The 21,196-nt window shown below is 41.7% G+C and overlaps 1 protein-coding gene across 2 annotated transcripts in view; it reads right to left on the bottom strand.

Moving 5' to 3' along the window:
* Positions 1-21,196, bottom strand: part of SH2D4B (SH2 domain containing 4B) — an 85,598-nt gene that overhangs the window by 57,256 nt on the left and 7,146 nt on the right. The window contains exons 2-3 of one of the 2 annotated variants that reach the window (XM_061405511.1): positions 6,890-7,049; positions 5,169-5,316 (exon numbers count right to left, since the gene is read on the bottom strand). In XM_061405511.1, the coding sequence (XP_061261495.1) occupies positions 5,169-5,316; positions 6,890-7,049 (308 nt within the window). Of the gene's footprint in view, positions 1-5,168; positions 5,317-6,889; positions 7,054-21,196 lie in introns of both variants that reach the window. The other variant, XM_061405512.1, reaches the window with a different exon arrangement.

Raw genomic sequence — 21,196 nt, 5'->3', positions numbered from 1 at the left:
AACCTAAGTCTCTTCAGTTCAGTCTCTCAGTCATGTCTGACTCTGCAACCCCATGGACTGCAGCACGTCAGGCCTCCCTGTCCATCACCTACTCTGGGAGTCTACTCAAACACACGTCATTGAGTCAGTAATGCCTCTTAGGCCTCCTACATTGGCAGATAGGTTCTTTACCACTAGCGCCACATACCAACATCTAACTGATTGTTGATTTCACCACCAGCGTTTCTTTGTCCATCCCCTTTATCTCTTCATAGTCGCAGACTCTGTCCAGACACTCATCATTTACCACTTTGACCATTGCAAAGATCTAATTGGCTTCCCCTCAGAAGGCAATGGCACCCCACTCCAGTACTCTTGCCTGGAAAATCCCATGGACGGAGGAGCCTGGTAGGCTGCAGTCCATGGGGTCGCTAAGAGTCAGACACGACTGCGCGACGTCACTTTCACTTTTCACTTTCATGCATTGGAGGAGGAAATGGCAACCCACTCCAGTGTTCTTGCCTGGAGAATCCCAGGGACGGGGGAGCCTGGTGGGCTGCTGTCTCTGGGGTCACACAGAGTTGGACACGACTGAAGTGACTTAGCAGCAGCAGCACCCTAAATGTTCATCACTTGAATCACATCACCAGTTTTCCTCGTAAGATGTGATCAAACATGGCCCTCTGAATACACGCAGGTCTGCTTTGCCCACAGAAAATAGTCCACCTCCTTGGCATAGCATTCAAGGGCCTCACAGCCAGTCTTTCCAGATTTTTGTCTGCCTCCACCCATCATGTGCTTTTTTCTCTCCCCCAGCAGATCATTTTTCACCCCATTTATCTCCTTTCCATTTTCTGTCTTTGTGCAGGGTTTCTGGAAGGACCTCTGCCCTCTAAGGTGCCTCCGGTTATGGTTGGGGCTGAGTGGCTGCTCAGAATTCTCTCTTCCCTGGCACCTGGTAAGCTCTTTGAGAACAGGGAGTTTATTACTACCACCACCACCCTCCTCTAAACAACCTCCACTTCTGGTCTCAGGGGAAAAAGTATTAAATTAGATGAATGTTATCGGTGCATTGCTGCATGCAAGATTCGTATTATGTTAGCATCTTGATGTAGGAAGACACAATAAAAATTATCTAACCAATCTCTAACCCGTTGCGTAAATCCCTTTGGCAAAGCTGTTGCAGTTATCTATTGCTAAGTATTATAACAACAAGCTATAAGCAAAATCTAGTGGCTTAAAACACAAATGTTTTATGTGCTTGAGATTCTGAAGATACTAGTTCGGGCCAGGCTTGGCTGGGTGGCCTTTCAGCTGCACATTATGTCAGTCATGGTCGAGTACTTGGCTGAGGTCACTGACTGGAAGAACCACAAAGGCTTCACTCGCGTGTGTGGTGCCTAGGTGCTCCTTCACACAGCCTCTCTTTAGCTAGCCTGGGTGTCCTTGCAGATAGCCTGGGAACCTAGGGCAGGAAGGCTTCTTGTGAGGCAGCTTCCAAAAGTGAGCCTTGCCAGAGGGTGCAATCTGCTCTTGTCCATCCTCAGAATTTACACACAGTCATTTCTACTGCACCCTACAGACCAAGGCTAGCCACAAGGTCACAGAGGCTCAGTGGTGGGGAACCAGACTCCTCCTCTCAAAGGAAGGAGAGGCCAAGTATTTGCTGCCAGGCATATTTAATCCACCACTGAAACCTTCTCAGATACTGTTTCAGCCTACACATAACCACTTCCTGTGATGGAGAGCCTGTCACAATAAAAGGGTAGTTCATTTACAGACAGCTCTGCCAGAAAATGGGGCTCCCAGGTGGCTCAGTGGTAACAAATCTGCCTGCCAAGGCAGGAGATGCCGGCGACATGGGTTCTATCCCTGGGTGGGGAAGATTCCCTGGAGAAGGAAATGGCAACCCACTCCAGTATTCTTGCCTGGAGAATTCCACGGACAGAGGAGCCTGGCGGGCTACAGGCGTGTAGCAGAGTCGGATATGATTTAGCAACTAAGTACGGACGCACTGACAGAAAATATCTCAGCTCATTAACAAGGACCATCCAGCCCCAACGTCTGATCTGATGTTCCTTAATGAGCCTTCCAAGGCCTCAAAGATGCTACTTGCACTTCTGAGGCTCCTCAGAGCAGACATACTTACTATGTATATTAAACACATATAACACATTTATATGTGTTCACACAGAAAAAACACATACAAAAAAAAAAAAAACCACACAATAACGATAACCTTTGGAAATAACACAAAAGCCTGCATTTGGGTTCCTCAGTGAACATATGGCTTTACTGATTCCTCCATAAACCCCAACACAGAGCCAGCATACAATTTCTACCCCTCAATCACTGAGGTCCTCAAGGAGACATCAGAGAATCTCTGCTGGGAACCGAGCCCTAAGACTCCAGGTCCGCCAAGCTACCCTCCCGGCATCTGGGACTCAGCCCACCTCTGGGGAGGAGGGAGGCTAGGGATTGGAACAGGCGATGCTCACTGCTGGAGACATGTGAAAAGTACTGGTTTTCTTCCCCAGCAGACTTAAATTGTTATTGTTTAGTTGCAAAGCCACGTTGGACTCTTTTGCGACCCTATGGACGGTGGCCCACCAGGCTCCTATGCAAAATCCAGCAATACAAACTAAGCATCTCTCCAGTGTGGATGGGATTTGAGTCACTACTATGGAATTACATGGTTAATTTCAATCAGTGTGACAATGATTCTTGTGGCTATGACAGGAAATGTCCTTCTTTGTGGGAGACGCACACTGAAGGATTAGGTTTGATCGGGAAGCTCCCAGGCCAATGACAGGCATTATTTGAAAATCTTGTTGGACCACAGTCTCACTCTTTTGTCTACATGTTGTCTGTGGCTGCTTTTGTGCCATGATGTCCTAGTGAGTAGTTGTGTCAGAGACAGCATGACCCACAGAGTCTAAAATACTATCTGCTCCTGTACAGAAAATAGTTTGCCAACTCCTGGGTTAGAAAGCACTATGTCTGCAGTTTTCTCTCAAAGTGTTTGACAGCGACAAAAAAGTACAAGTATGTCTATGTGACCGTGTGTGCGCCTGTGGGTATGCATGTGTGGACGGAGAAAGAGAAGAGCAAAGAGCATGAAATCGAGGCAAAATATTAATAATCGGTAAATGTAGGTGGATAATATTAATATATGAGTACTCATGTCGTTTTTCTTTCCACTTTTCTCCAAGTTTGAATTTTTTTTTAACGAAGTGTCTTGAGAGTACATATTCCTTCACTTAAAAATGCAAAAGAATCTCCTAGAGAAAAAGGGCAACTCATGGGAAAGTTAAATAAGGAGACCAATAACAATGCAAATATATAGAAGTTGCAGTAGGTTTAAAAGTAATGAGCACAATCACAATATCAATAAAAATATTAAACATAAAATTTAAAAGAAAGAAACATAGAGCACTTAAAGAAAACAATACATTTTACCCAAGTCCAAAAAAAAGAAGCCCTCATATGTCACTGAGAATGTTTGGGATTGGGTGGCCAGTGCATTTATAGGTATTTAGAAAAAAAAAAACTATATCAAAGATAAAAAAAGAAACTTTGGATAAAAGGAAGAACTTATCACATTCCTGAGTAAGATTTAATGATTTAATATTATAAAAAATGTTCATCTTCCACAAATACAGCAATGGTATTGATGCAATTCAATGAAAACCACCACACAGATTTTTTTGGATATTAGGGGAGAAGAGGATACTGAGAATATAATTCAAAAGTAGCTCTAATGGGGAAAAAATGGATGAGATTAGCCAAGGACATTTTAGAAATGAAGAATAATGATACACTCTAACTTTAATAGATGGTAAAATTTATGTTAAAGTTACATACAATTAAACAATTACATCTGGCTCAGGAATAATCAGTCAAAGAAGAAAAATCCACAAAAGGATCCAAAAGTAAGTAAGAAGTAAGAATCAAGGCAGGAAATCCAATGAGAGGAGAGAGGATGATTTACATAGTGAATGATGTTAACATAATGGGCTAGCCATTTGGAATAAAATAAAGTGAGAGCCATATATCATACCACACAGCAAAGTGAAGGAAAATTGAGTACAAAGAAATGAGATCTGGAAAGACATACAAAGCAATGTAGATTAGTATTTTTATAAGCTTGTGATGATGGTCTTTCTATGCATAAAACAACTAATAGAGAACAAGATTCATATAATTGGCTAATAAAAATTTTAACCTTCTGTACATCATGAACCACTATAACCAAAATTAAGAAAACTGCAACAACAACACTGAGAAAAAATATTTACAACAGAAATGATATTAAAAGGCCAATGTCCCCTTTATCTAATCATTATAGGGGGAATGTTTTTAAAAATTCAAAAATGGGCAAATGCCATTAATATACAATTCACAAAAATATACAACTGCTGAGATTCAGCATGATTCTTGTTTTTTTTTCCCCTTTTTATTTAGAGTATTTTCTGAGTTTTCTACCCCCTGAGAAATATATTATTCCTACATAGCCAAAAAAAAAAAAATCTCAAAATAGGAACCAGAAGAAAAAATATTAACCTAAGCTTTTTTTCAGGAAACTTAAGCTTCTTGCTACAGGACTGTAAAGCTCCTTTACCAGCTCCAAACTCTTGAGTCTCAGAATGAACAGATATGCAAACTTACAAACAATGTCCTGTGCTGGGCAGAAAAATTTACATTTTTCATCTCCTTGAATCCTCCAAAAATCTCAAGGAGATTGTTGTTATTACGAATATTACAAACAAGAAGCTCAGAGAAGTTCAGCAAGCTTCCCAAGGTCACACAAGAGTGAGCAATAGAGTTGGAACTGGATCCCAGGCTGGTCTGACCACAGACTCAGCTCTCTTCAGGCCCCACTTCAGGACCCTTGGTTTGGGATGCAGAGGGCTGAGTTCTGATCCTGGCTCTGTCCCCAAACCAATCACCACTACACACAGTCTCTTCCCTATCTGGCCCTCAATTTCCTCATCTGTACAAGGAGAAGTGAATTAGCCAAGATGGTATATCAAGTTCCTTCCTACTCAGACACGTCTGATTTCTATTCTCATAAAGCACTATGAGAGTGCTCTAAAGCATAGAGTGGTTGGCCAAGGACTGGTCCAACCAGAGATCAGCCTGGGGGTTGCAACAGGTGGCCTCACACCGACACCCAGGCACTGGCCCACCTTGAATTCCTCATGGATGCGCTCCTCCAGGACTTTGGCAGCCTTGCGGTCCTCCATCTCCACCTTCCACTTCTCTGCCAGGATCCGGGCTTTCTCATTGGCCAGAGCATCCCGGAACTTTTTGGTGATCTCTGCCTCCTTCTGTTTCCTTTCAAGAGAACAGCAGATATCAGGAGGCGTGGGAAAGGAAGGGACCACATGCCAACAGAATTTCAAATAAAAGCCATGCCCAGTCATTCTTGGTCTATCAGAATGGCAAGTGTCTGAGGTTCACAAATGTTGGCAAAGGTGGGAAAAAAACCGTTCCTCTCCTGTACAGGAATGTAAATCAGCAGAACTGCTTTGGAAGCCAGGAAAAAAAAAAAAAAAAACAAACTCAGGAATCCCATTTCTTGCTTGAGTTTACAAAGGTGTAGGGAGATGCACATCAGAGGATTTTTACAACATTAAAAAAAAGGGCAAACAGCACAAATGTCCCTCAACAGGATCAATAAGTTGAGTTCCTCATGTAATGGGATACTATACAGGTACCTTGAATAATGCTGTGGATCTATAGTAATCAATTTATCAAGGTGTGAATACAGCACTTTACAGAGCAGGTATTGCCCTAATCCTCATCATGCTTATCCTAGGTGATGGGTATTGAGTTGTTCTTTAATTAATTCTTTATAGTTTTCAATATTGGTCATATGTCACAATTTTTTTTATTAATTAATTTTTTTATTGAAGGATAATTGCTTTACAGAATTTTGCTGTTTTCTGTCAAACCTCAACATGAATATATGTCACAATTTTATTATTTAGAACATTGTCATTGGACTTCCCTGGTGGTCCAGTGGTTGGGAATCTGCCTGTCAATGCAGGGTACCGGGGTTCAATCCCTGGTCCAGACAGATCCCACATGCGAGGGGCAGCTAAGCCCGTGCGCCACAACTACTGAGCCTGGGCTCTGCTGCTGCTGCTGCTAAGTCACTTCAGTCGTGTCCAACTCTGTGCGACCCCAAAGACCCTTGCCTTCTCTGGAGCCTGGGCTCTAGAGCCTGCATTCTGCAACAAAAGAAGCCACCACAATGAGAAGTCCTCTCGCTGCAAGTAGAGAAAGCTTGCATACAGGACGGAAGACCCAGTGTAGTCAAAAACAACAACAACAAAAACACCGTGATTAAAACTTGTGGGAAAAATGTTGGCACCGACCTCATACAAACTTCCAAGTTTAGCAACAAATACGTCGTAAGTTGTTTATGAAAGAAGTCTGACCCTCCCAGTATCAGCAGAGGCTTCAGTGTCCATCTTGTGTGAAAAACAGAGGTAACACAAAGAGGAACAAGCAGACTTTAAGAGTGATATTCAAATTGCCCTGCTGTCCTAGGGACAACTCAGTGAGGGAAGAGGCGAAAGAATATCAAATGTATTATCTCAATAAATCCAACTATATTAAAAAGGTGTTGTGGTCCCCAAACCACAGGTGTAGAAAACTGAGGCCTCGAATCACCTCCCCACTAATGAGTGGAACTGAGACTTGGACCACAAGCTCTACCTGATGTAAGACTAGTTCTTCGGCCACCTAATCTTAGCACAGCTCCAAACAGCCTGCCAGCTGCCTGGCACTGGCTTCTCCTTCCCACCCATAATCTATTATCCTTAATTTGAGCCCACCCCAAGCCTCCGTGTTCAGGCACCAGCACCCTCTCCCCACCTCAACACCCGGTGGCACCTCTCACCAGAGTTCCTCGGCTTCCCGCTGCGCCTGCAGCCTCGCTCTCTCTGCAATCAGCTCCTCAGAGATCTCTTCATAGGGCTTGTCACCAGGACCTTCTCCCATGATCCAGACCCAGACCTCGCCATCTGCCCCCAGCAGCCACTGGATGTGCTTGTCACTCGCTGCCTCACAACAGGAGGAAGAAGGAGAAGGAAGGAAAAAAAAAAGGTCAGAGTTGTAATGAGTGAGGAATGACCTGGGTTGACCAGGGGTGCACAACCATCACATCACCATACAAAACCTTGTCATCTGCAAAGAGGATGCCAGACAGAGATTGACCTGTTCCACAGCCATCTCCCCCTCCCATTCCCTCTAGGGAGCAATATGGCAGCCAGGTCAGCCTGCTGGAGCAGGTGTTCAGGGCTGGAACTGGTGTCCAAGCCCAGAGACCTGAGATCTTCAGCAGAGCGGACATCAGGTGACTCACTGAAGGAAGACTTGTGTCACTTCCAAGCCAAAGCTTCCCTGGTGGCTCAGACGGTAAGGAAGCTGCTTGCAATGCAGGAGACCTGACTTTGATCCCTGGATGGGAAAGATCCCCTGGAGAAGGGAATGGCTACCCACTCCAGTATTCTTACCTGGAGAATCCCATGGACAAAGGAGCCTGGTAGGCTACAGTTCATGGAGTTGCAAAGAGTTGGACAATACTGAGCAACTAACACTTTCATACAAGCCAAGGCACTTTGGAGTCAAGCATCTTCTGAGTCTTCTCTCTCTCTCATTTCTCATCTCTGTCTATCATCTCCCCTGTCTGTTGACTGGAAGCAAAGAATTGGAGATGGTGGTGTTGCAAGAGGAAGCAACCAGCCCCTGTATCTCCCTGACCCACATCAGCCCATAACCTGAGCAAGAAATAAATTTGTGTTGGATTAAGTCACTGAGATTTTTCAGTCTGCCTGTTCTAATAGATTCCACTGATAACCATGACTAAAATGGAGATCTGACCCCAAAGTGGGGTACAAGCTGCAACAAGAATATCAACTGACTGTCAGTGCTTTAGTAGTGGTGTTTAGCAGGCTGGTTGGCTGAAGATTCATGTGATGCAGGAACGAAGCATCTGGTAAAGCTGTCAGACACTGTAACTTAAAACAAAGACCCTCATGCCTTCTGAACTTGTCTCTCTTAAGAAAGGAGGTTGGAAAACACAGCACTAGGAGTATGCATTAGTTTCTAGGTGCTGTGTTTGGCAAGATGTTAGGGGAAAGAAATGAGTTCAAGAAAGAATTGAGGAGACGTCCCTGGCAATCCAGTGGTTGGGACTCCACTGCAGGGAGTATGGGTTCAGTCCCTGGTCAGGGAACTAAGATCCCACATGCTGGGTGGTGCAGCCAAAATTTTTTTTAATTTTTTTTTTTTAAGTGTTTAAGGAACAGAAAGAATTGAGCCCAAGGTCATGCTCCCAGTCTTCAGCTGAGCATGGCAGGCTGGTTCCTGGGAGACATGAGACTCCTGTGAAGGGCAACTCCTCAGAGGCTGTAACAAACCTTCCCTGGACAGCCTGGAACGCCTCCACCCAACCTTCCCTCCCCTCTCTTTCACTCAAGGTCATGCCTGCACTGACTACAGCGCGATGGCTCTCCCAGCCTCCTCCAGCTCCCGGCCCTTTTTCTCTCACAGGTGTTTCCTGAATAAACTCTTGTGTGATTGTCTCCCAACCTTGTCTCTGCTCCTGAGAGGAACCAGGCTAAAACAAGACACGAAGGGTGCAGTCTTTCACGCTTATTTTTCAAACAGCCTAAATGCAGATGACCTTCAGTTGAAAAGTAGAGGCATGGGATAAAGATGCAAAGGAAAACGCAATTTCTGAAATACGTCCAGAGAAGAATCTTAGCTGTTGCTCCTGGCACATGGAAGCAAAGAGATGAGAAGCCTACTAAGTCTCTGAGTCTGGACTTAATGACTTAAACAACGCTTGGGCACCCAACCTCGATGACCAGGAGGCAGGTTTCAAAGTCTATATCTATATGGTCCAAGGAGGATGAGATCCTCTGTATTCACTTCGGATGCAGCCTAGGGGAATAATGAACAAGGAGGAGCCTCCAGAGTACGGTCAGTGTCCATTCAAGGTCATCCCTTCACTGCCAGCGCAGGGGGTCCTCACAGAGTCTGACCTGGAGGACCTCATGATGCTATAGACTAGTGACTAAGTGGGGCTCATACTCCCACCTTTTCCACAGTGGACATTCTGACCCTGCTCCCCCCACTGTGTATCATGTCTCGAGGGTGTGAGGATGACATGTCTTTTGAGCCACATCAGGACCTTAGAGGGCCTAATGCCGTACACATGTAGACTGTGGACTTTGGACTGATGCAGTGACCAGGTGAGACTTGCAGGCACCCCCGTTAAGGAGGCAGTGAGTGTATCTATGCAGAGAAAAACAAATGCATGGATGACTGGAATGACAGTTTGTGACAGTGACTGCACTATGTCCAGCACGCCACCTCCTCTCCCTGAGCCCAGCAGGTGACTTTTCTCAGGTCCCCTTCAATTCCGTGGGGCCACGTGACTGAATTCTCGTCTATGAAACATCAGGGGAAGTAACTTGTGCCACTTCCGGGCTAAGGCTGTTTGCAGTCAGCGTGCCTTTTTCCACGTTCTCTTTCCCACCCACCCAGCAGGAAATTGACGACTCTAAGATGGTGGAGAGAAAACAGGCCTGATCCATGAGTCAGTGTTCGAAGGCGAGCCATGCCACAGCTACCCAATCCACGTCAAGCTGTGACGTAATCAGAACTAGACCTCCATTATAACTCACTGAAATTTCAGAATTTATCAATTGCAGACGGCAGCATTAACTCCCCTGGCTGATATATAAAGGCATCGTTATCTTTTTACTATGTTAAAAGCAATGCAGTACTAGAGGAATGTAAGTTTAATTATGACTGATAGAAGCAAGGAAGCGACTACTACAGAATTGCAGACCTTCCAAATTAGCTGTGGGCAAAGGTGCATGATAACAGGTTTTTCAATCCTGGAACAATACTTAAAAGGAAAAGAGAAAACAACAGAAAATGAGTAGCTATCATAGCAGATGCTATCAGTTACCTCCTCACCATCCATCCCAGCCACCTTCCTCGCTTGCTAAAAACCCCAATTTGGGAAGTAACAGAGATCCCTGCATTTCAGGAAAGGCAAGTTTCTACTCCAGCCCCAAAGGACAAATGAAACTGGTCTAAACCCATCACGTAATATTATTCTCATTGGCAAGTAGTCGACCTAGAAGTGACCAGTCATCCCCACTTTTGACCAAGAAGATGTGGGCAGATGTCCCAGCAAAAGGCTTTCTTGTTCTAAACAAAAGGTGAAGACTTCTTAGGAGAAATGTGTTCACTCTTTGCTCATTTACCTCCCCTCCTTCTTCCTGGCTGGAATGAAGTGATGTCAGGAGCTGCTGGAGGACTTTTTCAGCCATGAGGAAGAAAGCCACATGCCAGAGATGAGTAAGCAGAAATGTGAGAGGAGATGAGGCCTTGCCGATCTGACTGAGAAGCTAAACTAATCGAGCCACTGCAGTATACCTCCAGACTTCTTATCATTTAGGAAAAATGAGGAACTCCAAGAAATAAAGTTCTTTAATTATTAAATGAAATGTGGTAATACAAATATGAAAGATTTCTTTAATCAGACAACTATTAATGGTGCATTCTGTCACTTACAGCCGAGCACATTCCTAACTGATACAGAGAACAATAAAAAATAACACAGAAGCCCTAAACCCTAAGTATACTCTTTAACACAAAAAGGGGAACAGAATTAATTTCTCCATTAAAAATCTGAGACTGTCAGATGTAAATAAAAAGTAAAATCCAGACACTGCTTTCAGAAAGGCCAAGTATTCTCCTTACTGGCTGCAAGTAATAATGAATCCTTGCTTCTCCGAAGCAAAAAAAAAAAAAAAGTAAAATCCAATTCTGTACTGTTTAAATATAACACACACATAGAAAAGAAAAAGGTTAAAAATAGTCAGCAATAGGCCGTGCAAAGGCAAGCAAAAAGAAAGCAGAAGTACCAATGTCAGACAAAGCAAATTCAAGGACAAACATGTCAGACAAGGCAAAGAATATTATGTGATAATAAAAGATGCAACCCACAAAGAAGCTGTAACAGTCATAAAACTTTATACAACAGACAACATAGCAGACAACTACATAAAACAAAAACTCCTAACAACTCAAAGAGAATTTGAAAATGTATATATATCCATAGTGGAGAGTTCTACAATATTTATTTCAGAAGCTGGCAAGCCAAATAGATTTTAAAAATTGATAATATAAAGTTTTTGAATAATATAGTCAATAAATTTTACTTAACAACTATAGAACTTTACCCCTTAAAGTTTAAGAATATACTTTTATTCTTCTGATCTTGCAATTTGTGAGAAAAATGTTATAGGCCATATTCTCTAATAATGACACAAAATTTAGAAATCAATGAGGGGAAATAGGCATCAAGAAAATACTCCTAGAGAATTCATGGATCTTAGGGCAAATCAAAACTGAAATTATACATTATCAAGGGGAAAAGTTGTAGCAAAAAAATATATATATATATGAGTACAAGTAACAGTAAGCTCAAAAGAAAAATTATAGGTTTAAAGCCTTTTCTTTTTGATGTCCCAGTAAAGATAAAACTTTCTTCTCCACACATTCCCTCACTGTCCAATAGTTAGGACTCTGCCCTTTCACTGCCGAGGGCCCAGATTTAATCCCTGGTCCGGGAACTCAGATCCTTCAAACCACGTGGTGCAGCCAAAATAATAAAAGTTAAAATTAAAAAAAAAAAAGTTTAAGAAAACATCTCTCTTGTCCAAACACATAACAATATAGAACCAAAATAACAAGAACAAATGTATAGGAATACAAGAGATACCTCCATGGACTCAATACTAAACAGATGTGAAGCAGTCTGCAGGGTGGAAGCCTCAGCTCCCACGTGGGTCCTGAAGGAAATGGTGGTCACCAGGACTGTGACTCCTACAAGGTAGAGGGGAGTCAAAGTTCTCCAGGTGAGACAGGGGCCAGAGGAGGATTCAAGTCACGTGCTGGTGATGCACTCGGCAAGCTCAAGGGGCAGCGAGGAGGTTACAATGGCTGCAAGCAGAGGGAGCAAGAAGGGAAATCGCAATGCAGTTGGAGAAGCATCAGCTTCAGTTCATTCAGCGACCCTCACGGGTAAGGACTGTGGATTTTGTTCTAAGTGGGATGGGAAGTCATGACAAGTGGAAAGTGGGGAAGGCGACATAATCTCATGGATAGTTCAAAATGCTCGCTCTCCCCGTTATGTGGGAAGCAGGGAACAAGCACATCCGGTAGGACAGTGAGCATCTGAAATAGTCCAGGGGCTAGATAATCGTTTCTTGGACTAAGATGATCCTGGTGGAAGCAGTATAAAGTGGTTAAGATTTAAGATATATTCTGGAGGAAAGAGCAATATTTGCTTAAATTTGGGATATGAGTTGTGAAAGAGAGAGAACGAGAAACCTCCAATGTTTCCACTTAAGTAACGGAATGAAAGGTGGTGTTACTGAAAGGAATAACATGAAAGAAATAGCTTGGATAAATCAACACTTCTGTTTGGGCCAAGTTAAGTTTGAGATGTCTGTTAGACATCCTACAGGCAATCGAATAAAAGAGTTCAGAGGAGAGACTAGAACTAAAATATAATTTTTTATAGGCATCACTGGATAGATATTTAAAGCCGTAAGACTGGATGAGAGCAGATAAAGGGTGGGTATAGGAAGGAACTAGAAGAGGTGGAAGGACAGAAGTCCAGCACATTCCAACATATAGACAGGAGAAGGACCCCCAAGGAGATGAGGACAAAGAAGCCTGTGAGGCAGGAGGACAACAAAAAGAGCCCAGTATCACAGAAACCAAGGCGAGAAAGCATTTCGGGGATTAAAGACAGGTCAACTGTGTCAAAGGCTACTGATGGGTCAACAGGATGAAGGCCGAATTGACCGCTGGATTCAACAACATGGAGGTCACCAACGACCTTGACAAAGGTGATTTCGTGAGTCTGTGAAAGGGAACACTTAGAAACCTTTAGAGGAAAATATAAAAGCATATCATTATTACTTTGGGGAAGGAAAGAATTTCTTCTATGAGACATAAAAAGAATATAAGAGACAACGTTGATGTATTTGAATACAGATTAAAGCTTAAAAATTTTCTCACACAAAAAAATACCACAAAGACAATTAAAAATCAGCAACCAACTGAGAGAAGATACTTGAGTATGCACAACTGTCAAATAACTGCACCAATTAATAAAAGCAATAGTAACAGTTAACATATACTGAAGGCTTATCTGCTATTCATGGTTCAACATATTTTACATGTATTGACTTATTAATGTCTAGAACAATCTTTCTTTACTAGAGTCCTGTGAGAGAAATAAGCCCTAGAAAACATAATTTGAATGGTGACTTTTTTCTCAGTTCTCTAAGAATGGTGTATAGATAGAACTAGTCTAGATGCATTGTAGAAAAGTCAACTCATTACATACTATGTATCATTTCAAGCAACTATTGTCAAATAACTTGCTCTCAAGACCCCTTTATATTCTTTAAAAATATTGAGCATCTCAAAGAATTTTTGTTTATGTGGATTATACCTATCAATATTTACCATATTCAAAATTAAAACAGAAAATTGTAATATATATTTATTGAAAATAATAACATATCAGGACTCCCTTAGTGTCCAGTGGTTAAAACTCTGTGCTTCCACTGCAGGGAGCAGGGATTCAATCCCTGGTCAGGAACTAAGATCCCACATGCTGCAGGGCATGATCAAAAAAAGATAAAATAATAGCAAATCCATTACATAATAACATATACAGCACTTTTATAAAAAATAGCTATATATTCTAAAATAAAAAATATTTAATTGGGAGAGTGGCTTCATTTTCCATTTTTGCAAATCCTTTGAATGTCCAGCTTAATAGAAATCAGCTGGACTCTGCTGTAATACATAATTTTAGTTGAAGCATATGAAAAAAAAATTGACTTCACACAGATATATAATAGGAAAGAGAAGAAAAGAGAAAAATCCATGCCTTTTCATATATTACAGATAATCTTTTATTATACCACACCAAAACTAAAGTGGTAGTTTCTTAAATGTTTGTTGTGATGTGAAACCTGAAACAATATCAGTGAATTTATTGTACTTTGTCCTATTAAAATTCATAGGTCATGTTAATCTCCTAGTTTTGGTCAATGTATCATGGTGACATAAGATGTAACCATTAGTGGAAGCTAGATGCAGCGTATAAGGGAAATTCTCTGAACAACTTTGCAACTCTTCTGTAAGTCTAAGGTTACCTCAAAATTAAAAATTAAAATTTCTAAGTAAAATAAAATTAAAATCCATTGGTTTATGTTGAACTTTGAAAGGATCTTTCACTCATGCATGATTTAGCAACTTTTCTCAATGTTCCTTTGGAAAATACTGGTCCATGGAGTCGAGCAGATCTTCCAAATGTGGACCCATTTTATTTTACAATATCATAAAATCATGTCTGTTAACATCACTTCAAACCTCAAAGAAAAGCCTCTACGTATTGGAAATCCAATAAGCTCATTGTGGCTGATATAAGTTTTCCAAAAATTCTAATTTTTGCTTGAAAGCTGGAATTTTATCACTGCCTTAAATTTTATCAGTTGTTTTCTTTGACGTGACAGAGTCATCTTATTAATTTTCAAATATCCAAGTTTGAAAAAAGACATCGTTTGTCAGTCTTCTTTCAAATAAAAATGGCATTCCATGACAAAGGAGGCTAGTTCAGCATATAACTCAAAAAATCACATCCTGCTTTTCCTCAGGACAGCCATCATACTTCAGTATGCAGCAGAAATGGTTTATGTAGCCTTCCAGTTTGTCACACAATAAAATAATAAGGTTTACTGTTTCATCAAGGAGTGAAACCACCATCAATTTTACTGTGAGTGTATGATGATGAAAAAATACAACCATTTCACTCCTACAAGACTGGAAAGAATAAAAATGTCTGATGGAAAAGTCTGCTTGTTGGAAAGGATATGGAACAACAATAATTCTTATAAATTGCTGATGGTAGAAGGTACTGATACAATCATTTTGATGATATTCGGCAAATATTTAGTAACGTTAAAAATGCTACACATTATTACAAAGCACTTCCAAGTACACATGTGCCCAGAAAAACCTGAACTAGAAGGTTCATGGAAACACTGTGCAAAATATTAAAAATCAGAAACAACATAAATGACCAGTAAAGGGAAACAGATAAATACATTTTGGTGTTTTTATAATTCAGTACTCCATAGCAAGAAAAATAAATAGGTTTGAACAACACAGACATATCTCTCTAAAAAATGCAGAACCAATAAATTAAATTCAGACTGTATATAGTATAATGTCATTCATATAATGATTAAGCAACATACTGCTTACAAAATATATATTAAAGTACAGAAAAGATATAAGGATGGTACATTTTGTATTTATAATAGGCTTGCATATCGGGAGAGTGATGAGGAGTGAAATTTTAGAAAGATATTAAAGTGTACTTCACACTTTAATAAAAACGCAGAAGGCAGGACTTCCCTGGTGGTCCTGTAGCTAAGACTCTGCACTCCCAGTGTAGAAGGTCGGGTTTGACTCCTGTTCAGGGAACTAAATTTATGTCACATGCTGCAACTAAGACCCGGCACAGCCAAATAAAGAATTTGTTTTTAAACAAAGAAGGCACCATGTTAACCGTTAGTAATATGGGTCCATAAGTACATATTACACTACTTATTATTTTTGTCTATATGTTTAAATATTTTACAGTGAGAAATTTTTAAGGCTTTCTTTAAAAAAAAAAAAGATGAGACATGAATAAACTAAGTTCTCAATCTAAGACATTAAAAAAAGAAAATAAAAAGAGAAAATAATTACCAAAGAAAAAACTAATATTAGTGAATATATGACATATATATTATAAATACAACCAAACATTTGTTCTTTGAAAAAATTTAATATGATAGGAAATCACCCAGCATGCTTAAATTAAGTTAAAACATATATATAAACATATACATGTTTATATATATATATATTATGTGTGTATATATAATATATATATGGAATTAGGAATAAAAAAGAGAGTGTAAAACATGAACTGATTAAAAGAGAGTATCAGGGACTTCCCTCGTGGTACAGTAAACGAGAATTCGCCTGCCAACGTGGGGGACATGGGTTTGATCCCTGACCCAGAAGATTCCGCATGCCATGGAGCAATTAAGCCCCTGTACCACAGTGACTGAAACCTGCACACCCTGGAGCCTGTGCTCTGCAAAAAAAGAAACCACCACATCGAGAGCCTGCCAACCACAACAAAGAGGAGCCCTCACTCTCTGCAACTAGAGAAAGCTGGCAGCAGGAACAAAGACCCAGCACAGACAAAACCAAATAAATAAATAAAAGAGAATATCATATACTATTCTGTATTAACAAATTTGAAAATATAGGCATAAATCTTCATAATCTTAAATTAGACAGTGGTTTCTTAGATATGACACCAAACGCATAAACAGCAAAAAACATATATACGATTTGGATGTCATCAAAATTTGATACTTAAAACTTTTGTTTTTCAAAGGACACCATCAAGACAGTAAAAGGGCAGCTCAAAGAGTGGGAGTAAATATTTGCAGATCATATATCTGATAAAGAACTTGTGTCTGGAGTACATAAAAATTCTTACAACTCAATAATAAAAGGACAATTCAGTCAAAAAATGGGCAAAGGATCTAGACATTTCTCTAAAGAAGATATACAGATGTCCAATAGGCACAAGAAAAGATGCTCAACATCTTTACTCATCAGGAAAACACAAACCAAAACCACAATGACGTAACACTTCACACCTCCCAGGATGGATTTAACCAAAAAGATAAATAATAACGAGTATTGGTGAGGGTGTGGAGAAATTGGAGCTCTTACCCACTGCTTGTGGAACATTAAAATGGTGCAACTGTTTTGGAAAACAATCTACAATTCCCCAAGTTATTAAACATAAAGTTATCAGAAGATCTGGCAATCCCACTCATAGCTACACACCCAAGAGAAATGAAAACATACATCCACTCAGAAACTTGCACATGAGTGTTTACAGAAGCATTATTCACAATAGTCAAAAGTGAAAACCCAAATATCCTCTAAGAGATGAATGGATAAACAAAATGTGATACATTCATATAATGGAACCTTATTCAGCCATAAAAAGAATGACATACGGATATATGCTACATTGTGGATGGACCTTGAAAACATTACGCTAAGTGCAGGAAGCCAGTCACGAAAGTCCACATTTTATATTATTCCATCCATATGAAAGTCCAGAATAGGGAAATCCAGAGACCTAAAGAAGACTGCATGCTAAGTCGCTTCAGTCATGTCTGACTCTTTGCAGCCCTATAGACTGTAGCCCGCCAGGCTCCTCTATCCATGGGATTCTCCAGGCAAGAATATTGGAGTGGGTTGCCATGCCCTCCTCCAGGGGATCTTCCCAACCCAGGGATCGGACCTGTGTCTCTTATGTCTCCTGCATTGGCAGCCAAGTTCTTTACCACTAGCACCACCTGGGAAGCCCCTAAAGAAGATTAGTGGTTACTAAAGGCTGGAGCAGGGATAAAGGGGCCTGGAGGGTACTAGTGACTTGTATGGTTTATGAATTATGTCTCAATAAAGTTGTTCTGGACAACAACAACAAGAAAAACTCTCCTGGTAATTATTTGACAAGGTAATTTTAAAAATTAGTTAAGGTACAGAAGTCTAAACAAGAAATAGACAAACTTAACCTAACCGACAACTATAGAACAGTCCACACTATAATGGAACACTTTCTTTCGAGTGCACACAGAGCACTCACCTGGATAGACTACATTCTCAGCCATTATAAAAGAAACAACAAGCTTTAAACGTTTGAAATCATTTATGGAATGTATAGGGAACCCAACCATGGTGGCCAGATAATAAGCATATCCATGCGATGGTAAGATAAAAATAAATGCTCCCTGAGGCCCCGAATCATGTCATTTTGAAAGGACAGGCGGGAAACAGGTGTGGAAATGCACCTGAAGAATTTAAACCCCAAAGCTAAATGCAGAATCTGGTTTCAAATGAGAGAATCCTAGGAAGCTTTGCTAGTTTTTAATGTGAGAAAACCTGGAAAGCAGTGATGCTACTAGCCACTCCGAGAGATAACAGAGGGGCCGGCAGCTGCCTGCAACCTGCTACTTCAGCATGACTCCACTAAGGAGAGTTGAGACCTGGCGTCAGGTTACAGGGAGTCACGAGATAACCAGGTGGTGGCCTTTCTCAGAAACTGCCCCTGCTGACCTCCAGGTGGAAGAGGAGGCAGTGAGGTGGACAGGGAAGAAGGGAGGTGGCAGGCATGAACACCTCTCAAGCAAGAGGAGAAAATACAACCCGAGCAGCTCAGCCTGGCATGCCCAGCTGGGGTCCTGCAGCAGGCAGGAGAAGCCAGAGTTGAGCAAAACTCCATCTGTTTAATCAGTCCCTGGGCTGCAGGAAATAAACTTACAGTTACCAGGGAAGAAAGAGGGGGTGGGGTAAACTGGGAGACTGGAATTGACATACACATTCCTATATATAAAATGGATAACTAATAAGCGTCTATTGTAGAGCACAGGGAACTCTACTCAACACTCTGTAATGCCCTGTGTGGGAGAAGAACCTTTAAAAAAAAGTGGATGTATGTGTGTGCATAACTGATTCACTTTGCTGTTCACCTGAAATTAACACAGCACTGTAAATCATCTACACTCCAAAAAACATTTTTTTTAACTAGAGAAAAATATACAGCCCATGAGCTCTTGGCAGCATCCAGGAAAATGGTGAGGGGTAGGCGGGCAGGAGAATCCCATCCTTGTGGGCCAAGCTCTTCAGGTACTTGCAGAAACTCTCTCCCTCTTTATATGTCCCTCCTTAGCCCTGTAGGCGGAGAAGGCAATGGCACCCCACTCCAGGACTCCTGCCTGGAAAATTCCACGGCGGAGGAGCCTGGTAGGCTGCAGTCCATGGGGTCTCTAAGAGTCGGACACGACTGAGTAACTTCACTTTCCCTTTTCACTTTCATGCATTGGAGAAGGAAATGGCAACCCACTCCAGTATTCCTGCCTGGAGAATCCCAGGGGCGAGGAAGCCTGGTGGGCAGCCGTGCATGCGGTCGCACAGAGTCGGACACGACTAAAGCGACTTAGCAGCAGCAGCAGCAACCTTGTAGGAGGATCCCCGTCAACATTACTACTATCAAACTTCTTTAACTTTTGCCAGTATTATTGTTTTAATTGGCAATGACATACTTTACTAGTGATGCTGAAGACCTTTCCTCATGGTCATTGTGGATTTGAAATTTCCCTCTTGTGAATGGCTTGTTCATATCTTTCCTCCATTTTTCTACTATTTTTCTTTTGCTGACTGGGGAAGTTTCTTTCATCTCTGGATACAAGTCCTTGGCCTGTTACAAATGTTGCAAATATTTTCCTCTCATTTATCTCTCCTGTTTTTCTTTTTAAACTCAGTTTGGTACCTTTTATAAAGATTTTAAAAATTTAGTCATATTTATCTTTATTTTCCTTATTTTTCTTGTTGTGTCTTATTTTAAGAAAGCCTTCACTCTCCCCAATATGCTCTCATTTTTTCCTCGATTACTTCTAGAATTTTGTTTTTGTTTTTTCTGCATTGGTCTTTAGTCATCTGGAATATGTTGTTTCACCATAAGAGTAGCTGTGAGAAGGAGGAAGATGCTGTGCACTCAAGTGTGGGGACCTGGAGCCCCAACAAACCTGGACCCGGATTCTAACTCTACCTCAATTCAAACAGAGATAATAACCTATTTTGTTAATTTGACGACACACATCTTAAAAATTTCTGAAATCAGGATGTGTCTTATAAACAATGGTGTATCATGGTTTCACTTACAGCTTTCTTAGCAGTATATAAAAATAGTGTGTCTTTCAAGCTCCGGCATCTTAGATTTCATGAATCTAAGGTGGGCATGCTGATTTTCTTCAACTCCCTTTTTAGATTTCTCTGTTAGGTTCAACAGTTTTTCAGTAGATCCACTTAAAGGGTAATGAGTTTGTAGGAACACTGGGGAATCAGGGGTTTGGAAGCCCTGGATTGGGGGACTGTAACTCTTCAATTGCCCATCTTAGATTTCTTGAAACACAAAGGATCCAACCTCAGGTCCCTAAGGGGGTGAGATAAACAGGCACTTCATGGGCCCAGGATGGGTGAGACATTCCATCTAGGTGAGTTCACCTTCATTCCAGAGAAAGCAGCTACTCTGAGGCCTCATTCTTCCTGCAATCCTGGGCCTTCCTCCTTAGCCTCCAGAACCTGAGCCTCCATTCCAGGAGGAATGGAGGGCTCCTTCAGGCCCCCTTCCCTAAAACCTTCAGTGGGACAAGGCCATACCTTCAGTTGTCTGCCATATCCAGGATGCTCAGAGCTGACAGTTAAGGGCTCTGTTTAAGGCTGACCTCTGTCCGCATTCAACAAGACTGCACCCTCACCCCTGGGGACACCCACACCTGCTGGGCACCAGAAGCGATTAAGGCCATGCCCCCACATCCTCTCACAGCAGCTTCTGCCTGGCTCCTCCCACTGCCTACCTGGTGAGTCTGTAGTTTTGCAGCTTCTGCAAATGCTGGAGACAGGGAGCCGAGGGCTCTGACAGAGCTGCCTCTGTCAGAACCCTGGCACTGGGCTCAGGGAAGGCCAGGAGGACAGGGAGAGAGCCAGGGGGCTGCAGAGGCCCCCGGCCAGAGCCAGCGTGAGAACTTTGTGCACTTCAGCCTCACTGCCACCCAGAAAGCCCCTGCCTCATCCCAGATGAGGGGAAGCAGAGTGACACCCCAAAGAGTTACAGTCCCCAAATCCAGGGCTTCCATGCCCTTGATTTCCCAGCATTCCTACATACTCACTGTCCTCTAAGTGGAGCTACTGGAAAACTGTTGGAACTAAGAGAGAAATTTAAAAAGGGAGTTGAAGAAAATCAGCATGCCAACTGCATATGACAGCAAGAACAGGGATGGGACAGGAGACAGCTTCAAACACGGATTTGCCTTGATGTTTAATAACTTCTGCGTGATGTGCTGAGAATCCAAACAATGAATGGTATGCTGCTGGGTTGGCCAAATCATTTGTACAAGGGGGCACCGAGAGGGGATATAATATTTATCACTTTCCCCTCAGAGGAAAAAATGTG

This window comes from Bos javanicus, chromosome 28, assembly GCF_032452875.1.
Source record: "Bos javanicus breed banteng chromosome 28, ARS-OSU_banteng_1.0, whole genome shotgun sequence".
Lineage (NCBI taxonomy): Eukaryota > Metazoa > Chordata > Mammalia > Artiodactyla > Bovidae > Bos > Bos javanicus.
This window is presented reverse-complemented; position numbering and strand designations above follow the sequence as displayed.